The sequence below is a fragment of the Furipterus horrens genome, unplaced genomic scaffold, assembly GCF_987537825.1.
Source record: "Furipterus horrens unplaced genomic scaffold, mFurHor1.1.pri manual_scaffold_5, whole genome shotgun sequence".
Lineage (NCBI taxonomy): Eukaryota > Metazoa > Chordata > Mammalia > Chiroptera > Furipteridae > Furipterus > Furipterus horrens.
The window spans coordinates 9,134,836-9,159,017 of record NW_028327175.1 but is presented as its reverse complement, the minus strand read 5'-3'; the positions used below and the strand labels follow the sequence as shown (position 1 = coordinate 9,159,017).

Sequence of the window (24,182 nt, the reverse complement as noted above, 5' to 3'; positions counted from 1 at the left end):
TAGAAATCGGAGTTCTGCATAGAGGTTGTGCAAGGTCACGTGCCGCCCAGGTGGCTAAGATGGTCTCACTCCAGGGCTGTGTTTAAGGTTAGCATCCTGGGAAGGGATAGGGCGTCAGTGGAGGGAAGGCCTCAAAGCTCACCAGGCTGCGTGTGACATGCATGTTGTCCCATCCTCTTCACTGTAGGAGGTGCCATCGGTCCTTTGAGACGTGGCTGCAGCTTCAGTTTCTCCCAGGGAGGGCCAGGTGTTTGTTGTCACCATCTCCCCGCTGTGGGGCCAGAGCAGGCGTCCTGGCGGGCGCATTGCGGCGCACGGGTGCCTGGAGCTGTGGGGATGGGTGCGAAGAAGGGCAAGCTCGGTCCCTGCTCTCCTGGCGGCATGCTCGCGTCAGGAACACAACCACCGAGGAAACACCAACACCTACACACAGCACACAGGACGGCTGCAGGAGAGGCGGGGAGGGGAGGAGACCAGAGCAGAGAGCAAGAAAGGCTGCTTGAAGGAGAAGGGGTGACCTGGGTTGGAAGGACGGGACTGATTCCTAATGCAGAGGGGGAGTGGGGGACACGGTGTGAGCAGACACCAAGGTGGAAAAACACCAACTTATTCCAGAAGCGTGTGGCAGACCAATGGGTCCAGAAGAAGATTCCTGAAGGGAGAAGCAGGTTGGAGCCAGATTGTAGGTGGCCCTGGACGGCAGGGTGAGGTACAGAGGAGCTGTTGAAGCCCATGGAATTACAGAACAGAAGTACCAGTGTCTTAGAAAGGCTGAGACTCAGAGCTGTGCCAAAAGGCCAAATGGCAGTTCAACTTGGATGAGCTCCCCAGAGAACAGTGTGAGACGTTCCTGTGTGACTTGACATCTCTGGGGACTGAAGATTCTGACAGGTGGAGCTCCAGGGAGGGGATGTGGCCCATATGGCCGGCCACCGTATCTGAGAAGACAGGAGAAAAAAAAATAAGGGAGACACGAAGAGTCATCTGTTGACCCCTGGGAGAAACGGAACTCCCTGGAACCAACAATTGCCTTCTCTCCCGAGACTTGGCTGACCTGGCTAAAAAATGAATAGAAAACCACGCCCATCACTCTTGCTTCCTTTTAAAAGGATGACTTGATTCTCTAGAATTTTCTTACAGGTCCTCTGTGACCAGCACTGTGAGCACCTTCTGTCTGGGATCTCTTTCCCCAAGACTTGAGTTGCTTCAGTGTCCTGTCCCACGCTCCACTTGAACCCCTTGGAATTGGAGGGCTAGAGCAGGTGGGAGCCGAGTTTTCAAGAAGCATGAGGCTCTGGCCGGTTTCTTGCTGAGACGTCAGAGCGCGGGGAGCTGGCTGGGCAGGAACAGCCAGTGCTTGCTCATCTTATGGAGTTGCAGTGGGTGTGTGTTTGGGATAAGTCCAGTCGAGCTACGTTCCAGGACAGCGTGGCTATGTTTCCAAGGTTTCCTCTTTATTTCTAGGAGAATTACAGCACCACTGTGAAGTGGAAGCAGGTTCTGCATTGGAGATGGGACTCTGAGCTCCCTTTGGAATGTGCGACACACTTTGTAAGAATACGCGGGATGGTGGAAGACGCCGGGATCCCCAGGCCGAGGTCCTGGAGCGACTGGAGCCCATGGGAGGAAGTAGATGGTAAGACGTGAGGTGCTGAGAGCGCGAACGGGTTCAGCAGGTAATAGTGGTTGTGGGTCAGTAGTCTGATCGCGGAGGTCCCCTTTGGGGAACTCGGGAGACCCCAGGAGTCATTTCCTTTGGCTCCCTTTACAACTAAAAAGCATGGGTGTCAAGCTTGGCACCAGGAGGTACATGTCTGAGGTTTGGCCTCTGAATTTATTCATTGACATAATTATGCAAATCCAGACCATTTTTATTTGTTTTGCAAACATGTGAAGCGTGTTTATTACAGAACGCCAAGTGAACCAAACAGAACACAAACTGTACCTATGTTTTTATTAGAACAACATACAAAGCAGTGAATGCCGCTAGAGCAGAGGCTGCGGTCTGTCATGACTATGCAACTCTGCCCCTGCATCGCTGGCCCAGTCCTAAGTAAACGGCAGTAGTCGTATTCCAATGAAACTTTATTGACAAGAACAGATGGTGGACTGGCATTGGCACCTTGGTTAGTTTGCCAGTATCCCTAATGTAGAGAGAAGCGGGGGGCATATGAAAAATGAAAGCAATTCTTTAGTTTGAGTAATGAGATTATGGGGTAATACACGTTAAATCCCCCAAATGTGATGATTTAGTTTTGCTGTAATTAAAATTTACAGCAGGTATGCCACCATTTCTTTGCTTCAGCTAAGCTACAGGCCAGTTCTAAGCAATAGTATTTGGTTCTCTCAACTCTATAGCCTGCCAGGTTATCTGAAATTCCTGCCAATAGAACCACTTCTTTGTTAAGTGTTTATGCCAGTTTATGAACTCAAACAGATGACATATTAATCCATGAGTGGCTCCAGGGAACTAGTTTAATATTAAATAATAGAATTACATCTACATTCTAGTTACTGTTTTAAACACTATACATCTTAAGTTAATTCTCACATCTGCCTAGTGAAATGCGGTATTCTCATTCCCACTCCACAGATGAGGAAACTGAGTCACAGATAGGTTAATGAACCTAGCTCATCAGGCCACTAGCGGGTGTGGCCGGGTTGGACTGTCCAGAGGCCCTGCTCTTAACAGTGCGCCCTACTGTTGAAGGAGGGACATGCTCACAGACAAAACAGAGGCTGAAAAGGTAGTAACGAGAAAGAAAGAACAGACTTGTTAACAGCTTATCTACTTTGGTAAAATAGACTGCATTTCTCAAAACTGTAATCTCCAGAGTAACTCAAGAATCAATGGGAAACCCGACTCTTCCTGACCCACAAGACACTGGTTCTCAACCCGGGGAACTTAAAAAATGATCCTGTGCCCAGACCACTCTGCACCGAGTGGCATACGTGATGGCAGGTTTAGGGACTGGCCGGACCAGCAGCTGCACTGGGTGGGCTGGCTGAGTGGGGGTAATGGAAGCTGAGCAGCTCCCAAGGGTGGCCGGCTGTGAGGGCAGCAGGGGCGGTGGCAGGAGGCACACCTGGCAAGGATGGTGATGTTGCTTAGAATGGGAGAGACATGAGGACGGTATGTGCTGATGGGCCACACGGAGGGAGCAGCTGAGGCACCAGGAGATGCTGGCGTGGCTGGCATGTCTGAGAAGGTGGGAGGGGATGTGACCCACAGTACAATGTAGAGATTATGCAGGACGATGTGTGGCTTTGGAGCTGGCCAGACCTACCGTGAGTGACCGTGGCTTCGCCACTTGAGTGGACTTGGGCTCAATGCTCCCTGTCCCGTGGTTGTGAGCGGCAAGGATGCCATAGCCTCCCACACGGCTTCCGTCATCAGAATCACCCAATGCCGGCAGCAATACAGCACCCTTCAGCGGTCACCATCCTGGAAATCCGCGCCATAGCAGCAGTTTTAGCGTAACAATAGGAGTGAAGGTCAGGAGGCTTGCTTTATGTGCGTGCATCAACACCTGTGCGTTTGCTGTAGAAATCTAGGCTCCCATTTTCTCCAGAAGGTAGAAGCAGCTAAAGTCACCTATTGGGAGTGAGATGGGAAGGGGCTAGTTTGAATTTTGAATGATTTTCTAACTGAGATGTCTCTTCCTCTCTTGCAGTACAGAAGTCTCTTGAAGGTGCCTCACTGTTTGTTTTCCCTAAAGATAAGCTGGTGGAAGAAGGCTCCAATGTCACCGTTTGTTACATTTCCAGGAGCCATCAAAATAACATATCCTGCCAATTAGAGGAAAAGCCGCAACAGGGAGAACAACTTGATCCAAACGTGTCTGTGTTCACCTTGAATGTCCCTTTTAAAAGGAAGGCAGGGACAAACTTCTTTTGTCGGGCGGGACAGACAGATGACCCACGCGGCATCGTTCTCTTTGTCTCCAGTAAGTGCTCGTTCTCTTCACCCTCTCGTCCCGTTTCCTAAGGCATCAGTGGGATCTTCTTTCCCAGAAGCCCTGCCTTTCCACACATGGCCTCGATTTTCTTTGATTTCCTGTCTTCCAGGAGAGGCTCCGGAAAAGATACTCTTGAGCAATACTAGCAGGATTTCCTATTGTTTTCTTGTCCTCGCTGATAATTTTATTCCTAGAAACCGGGAGCATTCAAGGGGAGAAAATTCAGGCCAGGGCCTGGCAGTGCTGTGCTTTGCCTCGGCCATGCCGCAATGACCTCAGGCTCGCCGGGGAGCAGCGGGGCTGCCGGTCAGGAGCCCCAGAGAGGCGGCTGGGTCGGGGTTCACGGGGCACCTGGGGCGGAATCTTCTTCCCGTGCTGGGCGTGCCATCTCGGCCAAGTTCCCTAGCCCCTCTGAGCTGGTTTCTGTGTCTGAGAAAGGGGGGTGATGGTGGTGGTTGTGAAGATTAAGGAACGTGGACAGGGCCTGGCCCTGCTCCACTCACCGTGGGCAGCAGGCACTCAGCAAATGAGCCATCACAGTTCGTGACCCCACTGGTGGCAGCAGTGAAGAGGGGCGCTTCATATCTCATGGAGGCACATCCTCAGTGGCCTCTTGAGCTCTGTCTTCAGATGGTCCTTCCCCGCCCTCACTGTTTCCCTGACAAAGGGTATCTCCAGCTGGTTTATCTGTGTTCCTTGGAATGGCCCCTAAGGACAGCAGTGACCCCAGGGAGTTGGAGGTCTGCACCATTCCTTGGACCTCTCGGCCTCTCAGTTGCTGGCTGCTGAATTTGGCAGGTTCCCCAAATCTTCCCAACTTCTGGCCTCCCAGGCAGAGCCCCCAGGCTCTCTGTGAGTTGCAGCATCCAACACGGAGCACCAGGGAACGCTGACGTGGTTCTCCCATCCTTTCACACACTGGTGCTGTTATTGAGCAATACTTGTTGAGGGCCTTCTAGCAGGTGCCGGGGCTGCGACTTCCATCACACACTCTCAGCGCTAACCCTGTGCAGAACACCAACCCCCCATCCCCAGGACACCCTGAAAAGCACAACGGAAGGAAGGAGAGGGGCCAAAATGATGAAGCCTCTGAAACGTGACTTTCCGGAACCGCCCACGTGTAAATGGGAAAGGATCCCTTTAATGATCCCTTTATTGTTCAGAGTCACTTGTCACCTCAGACCCCGCAGAGGGCTTCCCGTTTTATTTGGTTTTGATTTAACGAGGCCTTTCACTTGTCTTGTTTTTCACGTTCTACCGACAGAAGTACTTGAGAAGCCCGAGGGCTTTTCTTGTGAAACTCAGGACTTCGAGACTTTGAACTGCACTTGGCTTCCTGGGGTTGACACCAACTTGCTTCAGAACACTTTCCAAAACTACACTTTGTTTGAATCGTAAGTTAGCCTGGGTTCCGTTACTGGCAGATCCTTCCTTGCTTGAGGAGCTTGTCACAACATCACAACATTTAGATGCTGCATAAAATCTGAACCATATTTTAAAGCCATCCTGCCAGTCGCAGGGGCTCTTTAGCTGGTCATAGGTGAACATTACTTCCTACCGGAGTGTCATTAAAGGGGAATGTGGCATAAAAACGGTAAAACCATTAATGGTTAATCTTGACATGGAAATATTTTCATCTTTTTAAATAATAGTTTCCTCTGAGTCTACCTAGTTCCTGACTTCTGAAGAATGTGCAGAGTAAATGAAGGAGAGTTCTCACCACCCACAAGGGGGAGGCAGTGACTCGTCATTCCAGATTTAACCTGTTGATTGCAAATCAAACTTGTTGAAACAGTGTCCTCATTGTTGGTGACAGACAGCTGCTCTTGTGTGGAACGTATCTTTAAAGTCACTGAGTGTCCCCGAGGGAGACAGGAATACACTTCTGCCTTGGCAAAAGCGAAAACCCTGACATTGCTTTTTTGTTTTTAAGATTTTCTGGGGAAAGGAAACTTTGTGAACACAAAAGCTGGTGTACTTGGCGAGTAGCTCAAGACTCACAAGAAACATACAACTTCACACTCACGGCTAAAAACCACTTACGGGAGAAAAGCGTCCATCTTCTTTTTCGGCTGGCTCATCGAGGTGAGGCGCTGGGGATTGAGCCCCCAGAGGACCAACTGCCCGCTTTGTGGCAGTAGATAGCGGGCCTGGTAAGGTTCGCGCTGCCCACGTCCGTCACCCCACCTTGTGCGGGCTTTTCAAAGCCTTCGCAGTGCTTTTCAGATCCGTCCTGTGCCGCCCAGGGGACAGTCCGGGACCTGGGCAGCAGGCTGTTAGCTGGGTTCTCAAAGCCCTCGGTGCCGTGATGAGACCCCGTGCGTGCACGGTGGGGAGGGCGGCACCATGCGATGGGCTCTCTGTCCCAGGCTCCTGCTTTGCCAGGACCTCCCTGGTACTTCTTACTTCCCGGGAACGTCCCTGGTTTTCCTCCGGCCAGACAGATGGGGCTGTTCTCGTTTTCCCATTCGACTCTCACTCCATCCCTGTGCCATGTGTCAGGAGCGAAAGAAAAAGGTCAGCTCAGTAATGATTCGACTCCTGGACCCTATTAGGCTTAGACCCTGGGTCCTGTTCAATTCTCCCCGCGGGAAGCCTCCCCACATTCGGGCGCCTCTCCACAACCTGCCTGATTCCTTTCGTTGTAAGAGCCCTCAGGTAGTTTCTTTCTGTACGTTATTCAGAGTCGACAGTACAGTCAATGGGAGAGAGAGGCTCTGCTGGGCTTATGCCGTCTTGGCTGTAGGTCTGGCTTTGTTTGTTATTTTCTCAAAAATAAACGAGCAATGCTCCCTGAATAAATGAGGAACTGAACTGCGTATTTACCAGTCTTTTGACTTTGCTTGAATGTTTTTTGACTCTGTTCCTCCTCCTTCCCCCTCTCTCCTCCCTCCTCCCCCTCCTCCTCCCACTTCTCCTTTTTTTTTTTTTTTTTTTTGGCAGTTCATCCAATGGCTCCCTCTAATGTGCTCCTTAAAAGTAAAAGTGCCACAGATGCCACCATGACCTGGAAGGTGTACTCCATCAGGAATCATTTCCCGTTTTTGTGTCAGATTGAACTCCACAGTGAAGGAAAAGTGATACAAGTAAGGAGACTGCTGAATATTCTATTTTCAAACATCCCTTTAGGTCCTGAACAGAGAGACTAAGGAGTATAATATCTCTAAACTCATTTCTGTGTGGGTTCACATGGTCTGGGTTTTAAGGTTCAAAGAAGCCCCTGAAATTCATCAGAGACTTTCCGAGTTGGGGAGGGGGCCTTAGAGATATTTCTTTCCAGACAAGAACAAGTGTCCCCCCAAATCAGGATGTGCCATGTTGAGATCTGGCTTTGTGACGGCGCATGTCCACCAATCCTTCTGTCTTCCCTATCAAGCAGCGCAATGTTTCCATCGAGGCAGATGGTCAGTCCGTCTTCAAGGAGCTGGAACCTGCCACAGAGTACATGGCCCGAGTCCGCTGTGCTGCTGCTGACCACTTCTGGAAATGGAGTGAATGGACTGGTCAGAACTTCAACACGTCCGAGGCTGGTGTGTACAGGCCCCTGACATGTAACTCACGGGTCTAAACGGACTCATGGGAGCTGGGCTGGCTTCTCTGAGAGCTTTTGGTTATGCCAAAAGCTAAGGGGAAAATATTACAAAAGAGGTCGGGCGCTATGTTTAAAATCTTTTTAAAAAAAGGAATTAAATGGTTAATGAGATGTGAGTGGGAGAGCATCCACGTCAGACATTTGCCATCCATGTTACTGCGACTCTATATTGTCTCTCTGATCTTTGATTTTGCCAACGTGGTTTCTAAGCTACCGACATTGCTGGATTCCCAATGGATTTGCGGCTCTGCAAATTAGCGTAGACGTTTTAACTCCAGTCTGGGAACAGACAGAGTGTCCATGCCAAGGAGAGCACTGATCTCATGCCAAACCACCTTAGGCCAAGTTGGGGAATGCAGTGGTATTTGGAACCCTAATTATTATTGATAAGTTATCTGGCAGCAACAGCCCCTGTGAGCCCTGTCCATTATGCTCTTTGGGGTTGTTTCCTCAATACTGACAAAACAGAGAGGTTTTTTTCCCAAATACCTATGTCTTAGAGTTCAGATAGGCCCCAGCAGATCGGATGGCCCAGCCCTACTTCTGGATAATGAAGTATCACCATTGCCCAGTTTACTGATGAAGCAACTTGAGTGCATAGACTGAAGAGACTTGTGTAGTTTTCAAAGTTAATGAATGGCAGAGAAATTAATAATAACAATAATAATAATAATAACAATAATAATAATGGAAAAGTCACAAAGAGTGAAACAGTGAGAAGCAAGCCTCAAGGATATTCATCGTCACTTCACTGACCAAACTAGAAGTTGGAATGTATCGTTCTACTCACGTACTGTGACTCAAGGACTTTCCCTGGTTCATTCCAGCTCCCTCCAGGGCTCCTGATGTCTGGAGAAACGTGAAGTCAACGCTGGGATCTTGTGACGTAACTTTATTCTGGAAGGTAAGACGCACAGATTCAGAAAGGCGGACTTGCTCGGTCCTTTCACTGGGAAACGCCCTGGACTTGGGTGCAGCTCTCCAACGTAGGGATCTTAGAGGGACATCACCACAAAGGCAGCGAACACCTCACCGGCGAAGGAACCGCACTTCACACCCTGCGGCCCAGTGCGGCCCTGACAGCCCACTGCATGCCAGCCAGCTCTTTTGTTAGAGCCTGCATCTCTGCACCTTGTACCTGAGCAGAGTCCTTGTACCGTGGGCAGAGTCCAGGACACGCGTGGCATCAGACCTTGTGCCAGGTTCCTGAGCCTCCATGCGATAGAAGTGAGCAATGAACTCAGTACACGATCAAGCAGGTAGAGATCACTGCAAAGAGCTTGTACACAAGGGAGTCGACCAGCAGAGAGAAGTGGAGCTCCCCGAGGGAGCTTGTGTAACGGCCTTGGGGTGGGAATGCAGATGAGGCCCGTTGTCCCATGACCGTCACCAGGCCACGGTTGGTCCCGGGGTGGCCACGGGATGTTCTCTATGGTCCATGCACCACCCAAAGGGCCTGTAAAATAATGCTTGTACAGATATTCTAGTTACCATTTCACTGACAAAACAATGGCTTTGCAGAACATGCTGGTAGGAAAGGACGTCATTGGTTCCATTCCTTCAAGCATGTGGTTAGTTAATTTCAACTCTGGAATTTTACTGAAAGCAAGGAGCCATAGTTGGGCCTCAATGGAGTTCTTTTGGTCAAGTTGGAGTCCAGGGTCACCCCTACACTGTCTCACGGGTGTAACTGGAGAAGCACATATTTAAAAGTATGATTATTCAAATAGTCACGGTATTTATGATTTAAAGTTATGAGTCAAGCTAAAAAACGAATATAAACCATATGGTTTCCTTTGACCTTGACAAATATGCCTTCATGGAGACCTGGAGGACAGGTCTGGTTCAGAACTCTCAAGTCCTCAGCATTGGATGCCACACCCCGCCATGCTGGGAGAGTGGTCCCTGGCCACCCCCCACCCCACTTTCTTCCCACCTCCGTGCTGGCTCTCGCAAGGGGCCCAGTGTACACGTGTGTGGACACGCCAGTCTGTATGTCTGTGTTCTGTCCACACCCCAAGCAAACAGTCATTCCCAGCCCAATCTCATGGCTGGGGGCCACCATCTGGCCTTGGGAGGGTAGGCCTAAGGGACAGGCCCCAGGAGTAGGTTTGCGACTATGTGAGCAGGGTGTCCTCTGCAACCGGGAGAATCCTCTAGGAGGGGGACCATGGGCCCTGGGTCTGGGGGGTTCACGGTTGTAGGGGGTGAGAACAGGAGTTAGGCCCTCTGCTAGGGTTCATACATGGCTAGAGTCCCCTATTCTCTTGATTCTTGACTTGGTCACTCTTCTGTGACCACAGTAGGAGGGGTTCATCCCTAATGAGCCCATTCTCTGCTCCGCTTTACAGAAGACAGCCTGAGGTCAAGCTTGGCTTAGAAGGTTATTTTCTCCAGTAAACTGTTTTAATTTGCTAGGTGTATGCGTGTGGGCATTTGAGGGACAGAAAAGATGACAAAGTAATTGTGCCAACTCCTTTCAGAGGAAAGCTCATTTTGAAAATGATTATCCGTATTTTTTCAGCCACTATCAAAATCGTATGCCCATGGGAAGATTTTATTCTATAATGTAGTGGTAGAAAATCTACAGAAACCACTCAGTTCAAAGCTCTTCGCCATCCCTGCTCCGGCCAACGGCACAGAACTAACCCTTGACAGGTGTTCTTCCCGAATCCACGTCACAGCTAATAACAGTGTGGGCACTTCCCCTGCTTCGATGATTGTTGTCTCTGCAGACCCTGGAAATGGTGGGTCATGTTTTGCTTTGCTTTTATTCTCTAGGAAAGTGTTGATGATGTTATTAGGTAGAGATGGGTAAATTGGGGAGACAGAATGTCTAGCTACCAAACAGTGTTATGGGTTTTCCTTTGGTCCCGGCAAGTCGATGGGTTTCCAAGAGTCCTCTTCAGTGTGCGGAGAATGAGATTTTCAGCCATCGCTTTCTGCCCTGGCAATTCTTCAACAAACTTGTAAATTATCTCAAGTTTACTCAAATCAATGCAACCCCAACGAAGTCTTAACTGAGAGTTGTAGTTGGTGTAAATGTGATCTGTGGCTTATGAAGCATGGGTTGTGTGTATTATACTGTAAAATATTCTGTCAGTCTTTGCTGCCCATAACGAGCCCATGAACATTTCCAGAGATTATAGGGAGACCCAGTATCATCTTTCAAGAGGGGCTTTGCCAAAGCTGTAGAATAAAACATGGTTCCTGGCTAATGCCTCTGCCTGTAAAGAGCAAACGAGGTGGAAATGACCTTGCATGTAAAATTAGCAGGGACATTAATTTCCTTCTGTGTAAATGGTTGGCTACACTAAGTCTCCCTGTGAGACAACGCACACTTGAACATACTACAGCTGACATTGTATGGCTGTTCGGGAGCCTTGCAATAACGTCACCCTTCAGTTACTGCTTTTAAGTTTTTCAGACCCTGCTTAAGGGATTACATCAGGTGGTATACGTAGTCACATTGGGCTTAAGTTTGGGTTAAGTGGGCTAGATTAGAGAATGGTGATATTTTGTTTTAATTTTGTTGAAGAACTATGCATTGTGTCAAGTGAGAAAAAAAATTAGGATTGTGGCACGGAAGAAAAACTAAGGAGTTATTTTAACATAACTGTGGCTTGTCAAGGACAGCATTAGAGAAGGAAGTGAATGGTATGTTCTTTCTTCAATAGGGGCCAGAACAGAAAAAGGGGCCCTTCATTTGCCCTGGGGGAGTTGGAAAGTAAAAAAAAGACTGCCTCCTATGAGGGCGCTGTTGTGTGTTTTGGGGTTCCTGCTGTCCCTTCCTTCCTCATGCCGGGCCTTCAGACCCCCTTCCCTTCCTCTGTGAGTCTTCCCATTCTTAGCTCACTAGCGTGTATGAAGACACAGATGTGTTGTGAGACAGACACCTCTACCTCCACTCTGCAAAAACATTTTTGCAATTTTAAAGAGGCAGCTTGATAAGAGATACGACTCTTAAGTTTGGGGTGAATTTTCAGTGTGAATAAGTGAAGTGAAAGATGTCAGTCACATCAATGTGACAGAGATTTGTGTCTTCAATGAAAGAAGAGAGGGAAGCCATGTAGGTAGGCTACACAATGGCCTCCTGGTGGACCCCTCTGCTTAATATCTCGGGCTACACATTCCTTTGGGTGCCCCAGCTGCGTAGTCATTTTGTGCCCTGGCCAATTGAATAGCACCATGCTTTCACATTGATTTCATCGGTGATTAGGACTGCCAGATAAAATGCAGGAGGCCCAGTTAAATGTGAGCTGTAGATAAAACGTTGAGTAAATCATTAGCGTATGTCTAAATGATGTAATACTTGGTCCTCGATGATTGATTTTCTGAGCAGCTGCTTGCGGGCCTCCTCTCTGATCAGGGCCCGCTTTCACTCGAGTGACCAGCTGAGCCCTCTGCCCTGTTAAAGGTGGCAGGATGTGGTCAGCCTTGGCTGACCCTGCTCTAAGTCAGTAGGACTGGTAGTCCACTGAGACCATGTCACCTTTTTCCCAATTGGCCGAACTACGTACGCTACCCTGGCATGTAAACTCCGCTGGGGTGGCAGCCTTGGGCCTAAGTAGTGTGTACACCCTCGCATAATACAACTTCGTATGTATCCAAATTGTTTTGTTGTTTTGTCCCCGCTTCCATTTCTGCCCGTAACATCTGAGAAACAGTCGTTCGTTCAGGAGCAGCCAGCATTAAGTGGGGGAATTCAGCCGAATTATTCACTCATTTCACAGATAGCTTTTTGAAAGCAGATCGAGCACCAGACATGGGTGTAGGTCAAGGGTCAGCAACTTTTCCAGTAAAGGGACAGATATGAGGTATTTTAGGCTTCGCAGCTCCTACTATTTTTCTTATATATTCCGTATTTTTCACTTGTTTTGTTTTTTCCAACTCTTTAAAAATCTTAAAACTATTCTTAGCTCAAGGTTCCTACAAAAACAAGCCTCAGAGGCTAAGTTTGTCCTGCAGGTGGTAGTTTGCCACCTCATTTTAGGTGCTGGAGTCTGGCTGGGTGTCAGGAGGTCGGGACGGGGCATCTGAAGGGCAGGTGTGAGTATTTGCCTGGAAGTGAGAGGCAGGAAAACACCTACGAAAACAGTCCCCAGGCTCTTGGAGTGATAAAGTCCTGGGCTCTTGCCTGGTGGATACACTGCATGTTCAAGTTTATTTTCTTCTTCCAATACTTTTACAAGATGTTTGACCAATGAAATCTGAAACACTGCCCTATCTTTAATGCACAGAAGAGGCCAAAGAAGAAAGAGTTCATGGCACAAAGGACAGGTTCCCTATATCTTGGAAACCCCCACCTGGAGAGGTCACAGGCTATGTTGTGGACTGGCGTGACTGTCCCTGGGACTCACTCTGTGACCTCCATTGGAGACACCTGGGCCCCAATACCACAAGCACAGTCATTAGCTCAGGTAAGAACTTTCCATGTTACCACCATGTTCCATCCACCTTGCAGTCCCCTCAGCTAGATGTCCGGACCACTTCCAAGGTGCTTTGTGATAAACTCAGTATTTTGAAATGACAAATCCAGCATGGGTGTTAAAGAGTTCAGATTTTGCAAATGAATAATGTAGCCTTAGATCCAACCTTAAATCTACTTTCATAGAGACTATCTAGACCTAAGGCTGGGATAGGGTTTCATGATTTTCAAGAATTTGTTTCTCCAAATTAGTGGTCTCAAATGAATGGCAGCGAGACATTTGTAGAGCTGTCCAGAGAGCTTTTACAAAAGCAAAGAAGTGTATGGGTTTGGCAGGTGTTTAGGATAGTGTTGATGGGAGTCGATCATCTACTCCTTCAGTTTTAGTGGAATATGTATAACTTGATCTCTTATCTCCCACAGTGGATTTGTAATTTCAAGATTGCTCTATCAGCAAAATCAAAGGAGCCTTGGTCTGTGGCTTGAGTAGGGCTCTGTGACATCTTCTGCTGGGCTCAAGAGAAAGATGTGGGGATTTTCTGGGTCCGGAGGGGGGCGGAGGCCCCTGGAGGGCATTCATCAGCCCTTGCGGAGTGAGGAGGCAAGTCCACCTTCGCTAGACCAGCATCCGTGGCCTGGCGGGTGCTGCGGGGGGATTGCAGAGCTGCGAGCCCACGAGCGGAAAGGGAGGAGGTGGAAGCAAAGCCTTCCAGGTGTGGCTGTCATGGGCAGAGAAGAGGCACGTCACTGGAGGGGGATTTGGAGTCAGAGGAGACTTGCTGCTGGTTTTCTGTTCCCTGGACTCGTGCACCTGGGTTCATGCACATGGCAAAGGGCATGCTGAAGAGCTTTTCCTCCAGGAAAGGATGTAGAGAACTGTCCCCGCAGGCTTCAGGCTTCGTGGGAAACAATGGAGGCCTCCATGGCTCAGTGGAAGGAGGGCGGACAGTGGAGAGGAAGGGCCGCAGGCCTGAGAAGGAAATTGTCCAAGGGACACAGATTCAATTGCCTTTCCCTTTCCAGAAGTACAAAGAAGGTAATTTTGTGTTATTGAGAATCTGTTGATTTTTCTTTCTAGGTGATTTTAGACCAGGGGTTCGATACTACTTCAGGATTTACGGAATTTCTCCAGAAAAGACAGCTTATTTACTGGAGAAGAAAACAGGGTACTCCCAGGAGAAGGGTAAGCTCGCAGCCTGTAACGCGCTCCCAGACGACTGCTGAGAAGAATGCCGAGGCCCCTGGCTTTGGGTTCAGGGAGGTTTCAACACCGTTCCTAATTTTCGGTGCCCTATTTGTTCTGGTAATTGAGTTTCTCAGAAATCACTTTTTAATCAGACTACATGTACATTTTCAATAAACACAATTTATAACTCTTATACAAATGAAACCAAAAGCACTGCTGATTTTACCTCTGACAGGCAAATACCCAGAGTTAATATTTTATGTTTGTCCAGGTATTCCTTTCCTTGCACAGACAGCCTTTTAAGGAAACATGGGGCCTTGCTCTATGCGGTTTGGTTTTTGTCACTGAGTATTGTTTCACTCTATCATTTTTATGACTGCAAAGTGCCTGATGGTTTGAATATGTCAAATCACCTGTTTTGGACATTTAGGATCATATCAGTGTTTTTCAATTAAAAACTATAAAAGTCACCTTCAGGTACTCTGCCAGCCAAAATGCTCAATCTCTTTTTGTCTGCCCCCATCCCTTTCTGCCATACCAGAATCACCATCACCTTAGCTACATCTTTGCCCATATCCACAATGACAGTTTTAAAAAGAAGTCCTAGAGGTAGAAAATGTCAACCAAAAGGTTTGAACTTTTTAGTTTTTCATTTCCTTTAAAATGTTTAGGACTTCTGATACATACTGTGAAATCACCCCAGAAATTTTACTGGAACTCTGCCCGCACTGGAAGGGTTCCGATCCTCCCATGTGGTGCTCATACATCTTCTTGGTGTCCAGGGTCTCACGTCCACGGAAAGCCGGGTGCCAGGGCCCTCGACCACCTGGCATCCATCAGATCAGCCCTCTGGAAGGGGCTCTCCGTTCGGTGGCCACTATCCGAGGCAGGCAGGGTGTGTGTCGCTGTGTCAGTGAGCACAGATCGAGTGGCCACACGTATGTAATAAGCTACGCTCAGAACGAGGCTCCAGCATTTGTGCGATAACCCTTGGATAACTTTGTGGGACTTCAGTCTGGGAACTAGCATTCTTCAGACCTGCCCTGACCTCTCTGAACATGACCCTTCCTCCTCAGGCCCTTGCCCACCTCCCGCAAGTCCATTCTCTGGTCAGGTCTTCTCTCAAACACGACAGTTGACCTTTGAATGATGCACAGGTTGGGGGTGCCAATCCTCACACAGTCAAAAATCTGAGCATAACTTTTGACTCCCCCCAAACTTAACTACAGTGGTCCCTCAGTATCTGCGGGACATTTGTTCCAGGACCCCTGCAGGAACCAAACTCCACCGAGGCTCGAGTCTCTTATATGAGATGGTGCAGAACAGCGCATAAAGTCGGCACTCCACATCTGTGGATGCAACCAACCACGGGTTGAAAAGAGTATTTGTCAGTTTTTGGTTGGGAATCTGCAGATAAAAAACCCAAGGATACAGAGACCGAACTGTATTTATTGAAAAAAAAATCCTCATATAAGTAGACATGCACGGTTCAAATCCATGTTGTTCAAGGGTCCACTGAATTTAGTCTTTAGGAACAGGAGGCATTCTAAGGAAGCCTTTAAATAAAGCCTTTTGTGCTGTTGAGTCTCTCTGGGCATCCGTTTCTACATCTGGGACAGGCAAAGCTTGAACAAGGTTGCGTGCCCTGGCCGTATGGTTCAGTTGGAGCATCATCCCATACACCAGAAGGTTTCAAGTTCGGTCCCTGGTCAGGGCACATACCTAGGTTGTGGGTTTGAATCAGAATGTGTAAGGAAGGCAACCAATCGATGTTTCTCTCTTTTTCTCCCTCCCTTCCTCTCTCTAAAATCAATAAAGCATATCCTTGGGTGAGGCTTTAAAAAATAATAATAAGAAATAAAAGAAGATTGCTCAACTCCTTCCCAGCTGTCCTAAACAATGTCAAGGCCTAAATCTTCCTGAGAAAAATATAAAGTTCCTTAACTTGTCCCAAGCTCCCACAGCCTCTGGAGTTGGCTGTGGTTGTACCTTTAGTTTACATGAATGCTGAGAGACTATTTCCAAATCATGACTCTTCTCTCACTCCAACTTCCTTTCCCAGCTCCTTCAGACAACCCTCAAGTGCTCCTGCATAACCTGACATCCCACTCCTTCACTCTGAGTTGGAAAGATTACTCCACTGATTCCCAACCTGGTTTTATCCGTGGGTACTATGTCTACCTGCGATCCAAGGCAGAGCAGTGCCACCCAGGATTCCAAAAGACAGTCCTGCCAGGTAACATTTTTTTGTTTGTTAAAGATCTCATTATTTGAAATCATGCATGCTTTCTATTCTTGCATGCTTTATGGTCAAACGGCATTCTTAAACAAATTAGTAGGTAGGCAGCATGGCAGGGCGGGTGTCTTAACTTACTTAAAAAGTCATGCAGCCTGGTATTTTTAGAAGCATCTGAAGTCCTATCACCTCCTTCAGAAAACCTGCCACTTATGAAATTTTCTTGCTAACTCTTTTTTTCGTTGACCTTATTAAAGGTAATTACAATGATTAATTTTTCAATTACAGTTGATATTCAGTATTATTTTATATAGTTTCCAGTGTACACACATAGTAGACATTTATATAATTTACAAAGTCATCCCACGGTAAATCGAGTACTCCTGACACCATGCGTAGTCACTACAGTATCATCGACTGTGCTCCCTGTGCCAGACTTGACATCCCTGTGGCTGTTTTGCAATGTCTGATCTGTCCTTCTCAATCCCTCCCCATTTCACGCAGCCCTCCCGCCCCCCTCTCCCCTCTGTTCTGTGCACCTATGGGAAGTATTGTTAAGTCTCTTGCCCACTCTTGCCATCTCTTGCGGAACTGCGTGCTCTTTCTAGATCACCAGCACCTGCTTAGTGGAATCTCTGCCTTTCCTGCCATCTCCTGAACCCCCGTAGTGTCCTCGGTGTGATGAAATTGTGATCTAATTTCTGGTTGGTTTAAACATGTTGACGGTGCTGAATCAGCAGTGTTGGTGCCCAGCTCACAAATCTCTCAAACTCTTAATGCTTTTTTCTACTCATAAAAAACAAAAACTTAAAAAAACAACAAACAAACAAAAAGACAACACAAACGACTCATTGGATTGCCAATACGAAATCACCAATCCGGAGCAGAAGACGTTCGTTGTGGAAGACCTGCAGCCGGAATCTCCCTATGAGGTTTCAGTCACGGCGTACACCAGCGTTGGCAGCGGGCCTCCTGCCGCCTTCATCAAGCTGACCACGCCCGACGAACACTGTGAGTTTCTCCCTGTCAGAACTGTCCCCTGTGAGTTCCTGGGACACCGACAAATGGCACCCACAGTGCCGCGGGCTTTGTCTAGATCAGGAACTTTTGAACCTTTCTTCTCTTCCTGTCTTGGTCTGTCTGTCTCTCTCTAGATGAAAGTCTGTTTCACAAAAAATGCCGCACAGTCTTGCAGTCCATAGAGCAGATAAGAATGGGGCTAATCCGACCGATGGATGGTCTGGAACCTTCTTCCTGTCTCTCTTGGCCCCCAAGGCACTTCTCTGGCACTTGGTCCCAGGATAGTTTGAAAATCACGTTCCATCCAGAGAAGGCCAGAAGGCGTCGCGGCTCCCTGCAGCCGGCCTGGCTGGTTCCCACAGGGGCAATCCACTTGCTTCCTGACTTTGCCTCTGGGGGAGGGACAGTGAGAGAGGGATGCAGTTGGGCAGGAAGTATCTGTTCACAAACCTGGTGTTTGCAGATTTGGTGGGGAAAGGGTTAGATCAAGAGATCCATATTTTCAAAATGCTTTTGGCCTGGAAGATGAAGAAAGAAGGAAGGAAGGTAGGAACTGGTTCATGGTAAATAAGATCCTCCTGGTAAACCCTGACCTGTAACAGGCTGTGCTGAAGTTCAAGTTTGTTTTATGCAGCTTCCCTCTGGGGCTCAGGCTGAAGGGATAGTGATGCAAAGTCTTTTTAAATTTAAAAAAAATTTTATTTATTGATGTGAGAGAGAGAGAGATACACTGATTTGCTGTTCCATCTATTTATGCACTCATTGGTTCGTTCTCATATATGCCTTGACCAGGGATCGAAACCACAACCTTGGCACATTGGGACGATACTAAATCAACTGAGCTACCAGTCAGGGCATGGGGCAAAGTTCTGTCACAGTGGATCACAAGAGGGCAAGCAGAAGAGCAGCTACTGACATTAAGTACTCACATCTCATCAGCCACACCAAGTCACATAGCTGAGCCCCAAGTGAAGGGGCAGAGAAGCACACTCCACCTGCCATGACACTTTGGCAAGAGTGCACAGTGGAACTCTGACGTGGGGTACGGGGTAGAGAAGAATTGGGACAATGGCCCCACCAGTCAGAGAAGGGGATGGGTCTTGTCACAAGTATCGAGGACAAGTAGTTGCCTGTGTTGGCTTGTCTGCTGCCCCCCTCCCCCGTCAGGCAGATCTCTTATTGAATCTTGCATATGTAGACTTTTGAGAAATAACAAACAGGTAAAGTTACTCTTATCCTTAAACTTACGTTTCTTCCTTTGAGGAAGGAGGAGTATCCACTTAAACTATCCTTTCTTTGTCCTTCTCCAGCCCACGTACTGATACGTATCATGCTCCCCACGGCTGCCTGCCTTCTGCTCGTCACGATCCTGTGCTACGTGAAGAGTCAGTGGTAAGTGTGTGGGGACTGCTATCCAAGAAGAGTCAGAGAAGAATCTAGAAAGGAGTTTGATAAAATAGAAATCGCACTGAATAATAGGAGGAATAGTGCTGACAAGGAAAAGGACAGAGGAGGCTTAGAGGGAAACATTAAAACATTTTAAACAATTTTGCTTTTTGGATTGATACATAAGGAAAACAATAACCATTCGAAAAGATTAAAAGACGTGCTCACGAACAACAGCTAATGTCTGTGTCTGACTTACCACGTGCTCATCAAGCCCCGCCGCGCCACCCAGCGCACCTCCTTATCTCCACCGGGCCAACGAGGAGGTGAAAGCAGCTGGCCCAAGGTCACGCAGGCAGTGAGCCGCAGAGCGAGGGTTATAACCCAGGAACCCAGCCTCCGAGTTCTCCCCCGTAACTATTCCAATATATCGTGAAACTCATTCTGTCACTGTTTTTCTAGGATGAAGGAGATGTGTTGTCCTGACATTCCAGACCCTTACAAGAGCGGCGTCCTGTCATTATTAAAACCCAAGGTAAAAGTGGGAAAATTGTATGGATCCCATATACCTATTAAATTCTGATCCATGGTCGGGGCTGTAATAATCCCACTTTCGTAGACCTGCCCTGGCAGATGTAACAGAGCGAGCAGAGCCACCGCCCCTCCCACAGCCGGGAAATGGGTGAACAGAGCTGGATTTCTTGTGTTGGGGGAAATCCTGTTCCCCTCCTGTTGACGTGGGACCGGGATGAGATGAGCCCCACTGAAGCTCCACGGGCCTTCCACATGCTGGACGCATGCATCCTACTTGTGTCTTTTCTGTTTCTGTTCCAGGAGAACGCTCACCTAACAATAATGAATGTCAGTGACTGCGTCCCAGATGCTATCGAAGTTGTCAGGAAGCCTGAAGGGAATAAGTTGCAGTTCTCAGATGCTAGGAAGTCACTCACAGACACTGCATTCACTAAGCCCGACTACATTTACCTCCTCCCAGCGGGGGCGAACTCCCCAGGCCCTGACCCCTGCATCTGCTTTGAGAACTTGACCTATAACCAAGCAGCTCCCGACTCTGGTTCCTGCGCCCAAGCCCCACCAAGTCAGCGGGGCCTACTGACTTCACCAGAAAATTTACTGAGGTCACTAGAACAAAACTACATGAACACCCCGGCAGAAATCCCAGCTGTAGAAACAACTTTGAATTACGTGTCCCAGTTGGCTTCACCTATTTCTGGAGACAAGGACAATTTCCCAATAGACACCCCTGAGCCAGCACTCTGTTCAGAATATAGAATGCAAATGGCCATACCCCTGGGCCTTGCCTCACCTTCCCCGAATGAGAACAGCAATGGCCCCTCCAGTGCCCTCTTAGAGCAAGGGGAACACTGCCGCTAAGCCTGCGCCCATTTCAAACCTTTGTGCTCTGGAAACACCAAGAGAAGCATGTCCAGCGCCATCCCATCACGAGGTACCTCAGTGTTCAATCCCAGTGAGCTGTCGCCACTGGCAGGTCTGGCCTGCATGAGACCACTGCCATCCGGCTAGGTTTTGACGTGCAGGAGCTCTGAAGCTTCCTGTCCTTCCTTGGAGCTGGCTTGCTGTAGAAACGCTGGCATCGTGCATGCTCCAGGCTGCCTTTGTCACAGCCACCCTGGCACCTGACATGGGGGTAGATCCCGTCCACTCAGTACTGGACAGTGCAGCTGTGGTCCTGGAAGTTCAGCGAGAAAGTATTTCCATTAAGTTTTACCCCCATGTTTACAATCTTAAAGGTAAAGGCACTAGATTGAAGATTTTCATAGAGGCCACAGGAGATTTGTTACTAGAGCATACATTGTCGATGTGAATTTATTCTGGATGAACGTACTAAAAAAGCCACAGTTGTTTGAGACAGAAACAGATTTTGGACTTGCCTTGCAGTGAAAAGAATTTACAGTTCATTGGCACAGCACAATCAGTTCTCTGGAGAGCACAGACCTTTCTAACAGGGAAGACATGAATGAATCAGTTGAATGAATCAGTAAGATCCCCAGTTGTCCTTCTGACTTAGTGTCAAGGTTAACAGCACTCCTCCTTAGTAGACACCAGTCTTCTACGGTGATTTTTGATGACTACCTCAAATAGAAAAGGGAAAGCGTATCATTAATTCCATTCACACATGATGGTTCTTTTTTTCTTTTCTTTTCCCTAAGAACTGCACTATATGCGACCTGTTTTCATTTACCAGCCTTTGGACTCTACAATAGGTTGTCCAGGCCAAAATAACACCCTCACTCTCATTCATATTCCTATTATGCTAACCCAGTAAATAAAATGAAACCACATTGCTGGACAGCATCTGGGCAGAACTGTGAAAAGCTGTCTGGAGTGGGGAAGTTCTGCTTTGGCTCAGCAGCAGCTTTGCCTCCCTGAAGCAATACCTGCAAAGCACACTGCGCAACAGGCGTTCCTTTCTCTTCCCTGTGCTTGTCAACCTGGAATGTTCGATCATGTTTCCCAACAAGCACAAACAGCGGCTCCGTTTTGTTTGCTGTGGTGGAAATGACTGTGCCTCTGGTACCACATGCCTTGCCCTGCGCCATCAACACCGTGAAGAGGGAGGACAGGACCCACGTCTCAAAGTAAGGTGGCTGTTCGCTGGTCTCCATGCCGACACAAACCAGGATTTCTGTTCAGGCTTTTCAACACCGTCCTCACAGAAGTCTATGCCTTTTGCTAGGAAAACTGGTAATGAAGTGTTAACACAGTAGAAATGAGTATCTTGATTAGTTTAACAGTTTTGAGAAGACTGTCTCCTGGGTCTAGATGGTCATCATTTACCCTCTTGGGTTGCTTTGTTGTGAGGCAATTATAAAAGTCCACAGAACTGTCGTGTCAGTAACACTGATGACTGATCTGTAAAAGGTATCTTTCATATAGACTCTCTTTTAAAAAAATGCGTAAGACCTTAAAGTTGTTTTTGTTGCAATAGCCTTAATTAAAATACTTCACCATTGCATTGTGTTGTTTTCTCTACCTCAATGAAATCAAAGTCTGACCATTGGTACAGCTGGTAAGTCATCTCATGAGCTTCGGTAAATGCCTGGGTACTACTCCAGCCCTCCTAACCAGGACCTCTGTGGCCCGAGGCCCAGAATCGATATATTACACCCAGCATTCGGATGCACGCTCAGCTTTGAGACCCACTGGCCTAAGTGAAATAAAGACATTTTTTCAGAACTACACACCGATAGGAAATGTTGGGCTACATAACTTTGTGCTCACAATATCGCTATAACTATAGTTTTGGATATAAACATTCCTCTCCCACATTCATAATCACCAAATAAATTAGCATTTTAAAACCTTAACTTTCAATACTATATGCTAAACAGCATTGCTTTAAGTAAGGAGTGTTATTCAGAAACTTTGAAATTTGTATTCATGTGTCAGAATTATTAGGATTAAAACTACTAACAGAGAATTTCAAATATAAATAATAGTTTAGCAAACCCCTAGGTACTGGCATCAGCCCCAACAGCCACTAACCCATGGCTGTTTCAGCCCATCCACAGACTTTATCCACTCTCGCTCCTGATATTATTTTGAAGCAAATCATGTGATTTCACCTGTAAATATTTGTTTCTCAACATGGGCTTTGCTTTTCCTAACAAAGCCATAATACCTTTATAAAATTGCACCTAAAACCAACTTAGTAATAATTATCCTTAGAAATGTCAGGGTATTTGGAAGGTGGGCAGGATTGGCATTAATGGCCTGTACATACCACCTTGGCCTGGAGACTGGTCCTCAGGTGCAGGGAGGGCACCACACGGTCCTGGCTGGGAGCAGAGACTTGGTCACACCACAGCATGGACCTGCTAAAAGTCTCTGCTGACATTCTAATGTGTGACTCCTACTCATTCCAGTGAAACTGACTCTCCACTAGAAAGTGTATTATTAAGAAAATCAAGTTGGATTAGACAACACCTAATATATGTTCTAAGAGTTCTGCAGAAAGATAAACTGGCTTTCATTTCAAAAGAATTTACAAAACATAGAAACATTTGCATAAAGTAGCTTTTTTAAACCCTTGAGATGAAACAGAAGAAGCCTTCAGAATTAGCAGTTAAAATATTTATAACACAGTAAGTCGGCAGCCGTCCGTCTCGAGAGATGATGGTGTAGCTTCTTAAGAGTCTATCTGCACCGCCGAGAATGGCTGTGCAGTCCGACTCGGGAGTGACACGATATCTGTCTCCTCCCGTGTTGAATCGACATCTTGCGATGACGCTGGAGTGTCCTCTCCAGTGAAGCTGAAGCTACAGAGCCTCGAGAGACGATGGTGTAGCTTCTTAAGAGTCTATCTGCACAGCCGAGAATGGCTGTGCAGTCCAACTCGGGAGTGACACGGTATCTGTCTCCTCCCGTGTTGAATCGACATCTTGCGATGACGCTGGAGTGTCCTCTCCAGTGAAGCTGAAGCTACAGAGCCTGGGCAGGGTGATATGGAGGGTCTGCTGTTGCCCATGCAGCAGACCCCCCCTCTCTTCGCAGCTGAAGGATCCAAGGGAAAGACGGAGTCAATACAGCTTGGCTTCAGGTGCGCCGCAGGAGTTGCCGGTGTTGACTACAACGTCAAACCGCCTTAGGGACTCCGGCTCCGGATTTTCTGTCGGGGTTTACTCCCTTAGCCTTTCCCCTGAAGAGGTATGCCGCAAGGCAGCGGAGGTTTTTTGGAGTCAGAGTTTTCCTTCTCTGATGTGCCCTGACTGGAAGATCGAACCAGCGACACTTAGCTCGCAGGCCGACGCTCAATCCACTGAGCCAAACCAGCCAGGGTGAACACAGTAAGTATATTCAATTTAAAGGACTACGCTATGTATTTGTCTTAGTCTATTGTATAAACCTTAAAGAAACAAAGGTTTAGCAGATTTTCTTTTTTTGAGTTCAATACAATAGTAGTTGCTATAGTCTGAATTTGTATTTTAAAATCCTAACCCCCAAAGAGGATGGTATTATAGGTGGGGCCTCTGGAAGGTGATTAGGTTGAGGGTGGAGCCTCCAGAAGTCGGATTAACCCTTTGAGTGCTATGCGTAATTCGAAATTTGGATCAACATGAGAAAAAACTATATCAATATATAACCTGAGGTACAAAAAAAGAGAACAAAACATAAAATACTAATTATTCCATTGTTATTTACATTTATAGCCATCGAAAAAAAAGAGTTGCTGGGAGCAACGCTGGCACTTTTGGGAACATTTGTCAGCGTCGCTCACAGTTATGTTGGCACTCACACGCTCTGGTAAGAAACCACACAAAGCTCCCAGGCGCCTGCCACCCAGTGAGGACAGAAACAGGAAGTCTGGGGCTCAGAGGAGGGCCCACGTGACTGTG

The 24,182-nt window shown here is 47.6% G+C and overlaps 1 protein-coding gene across 3 annotated transcripts in view; it reads left to right on the top strand.

The window, feature by feature from the left end:
- The window catches only part of OSMR (oncostatin M receptor), a 30,463-nt gene extending 9,490 nt beyond the window's left edge, over positions 1-20,973 (top strand). Inside the window, exons 3-17 of one of the 3 annotated variants that reach the window (XM_090276160.1) lie at positions 1,465-1,636; positions 3,675-3,947; positions 5,224-5,353; positions 5,893-6,044; positions 6,903-7,045; positions 7,339-7,489; positions 8,379-8,455; positions 10,076-10,298; positions 12,792-12,971; positions 14,058-14,162; positions 16,228-16,401; positions 17,236-17,412; positions 18,732-18,813; positions 19,270-19,342; positions 19,642-20,973. In XM_090276160.1, the coding sequence (XP_090132286.1) occupies positions 1,465-1,636; positions 3,675-3,947; positions 5,224-5,353; positions 5,893-6,044; positions 6,903-7,045; positions 7,339-7,489; positions 8,379-8,455; positions 10,076-10,298; positions 12,792-12,971; positions 14,058-14,162; positions 16,228-16,401; positions 17,236-17,412; positions 18,732-18,813; positions 19,270-19,342; positions 19,642-20,199 (2,670 nt within the window). In that variant the 3' untranslated portion in view covers positions 20,200-20,973. Of the gene's footprint in view, positions 1-1,464; positions 1,637-3,674; positions 3,948-5,223; positions 5,354-5,892; positions 6,045-6,902; positions 7,046-7,335; positions 7,490-8,378; positions 8,456-10,075; positions 10,299-12,791; positions 12,972-14,057; positions 14,163-16,227; positions 16,402-17,235; positions 17,413-18,731; positions 18,814-19,269; positions 19,343-19,641 lie in introns of those variants that run through there. The other 2 variants (XM_090276159.1, XM_090276161.1) reach the window with 2 other exon arrangements.
- Positions 20,974-24,182: the final 3,209 nt, after the last annotated feature.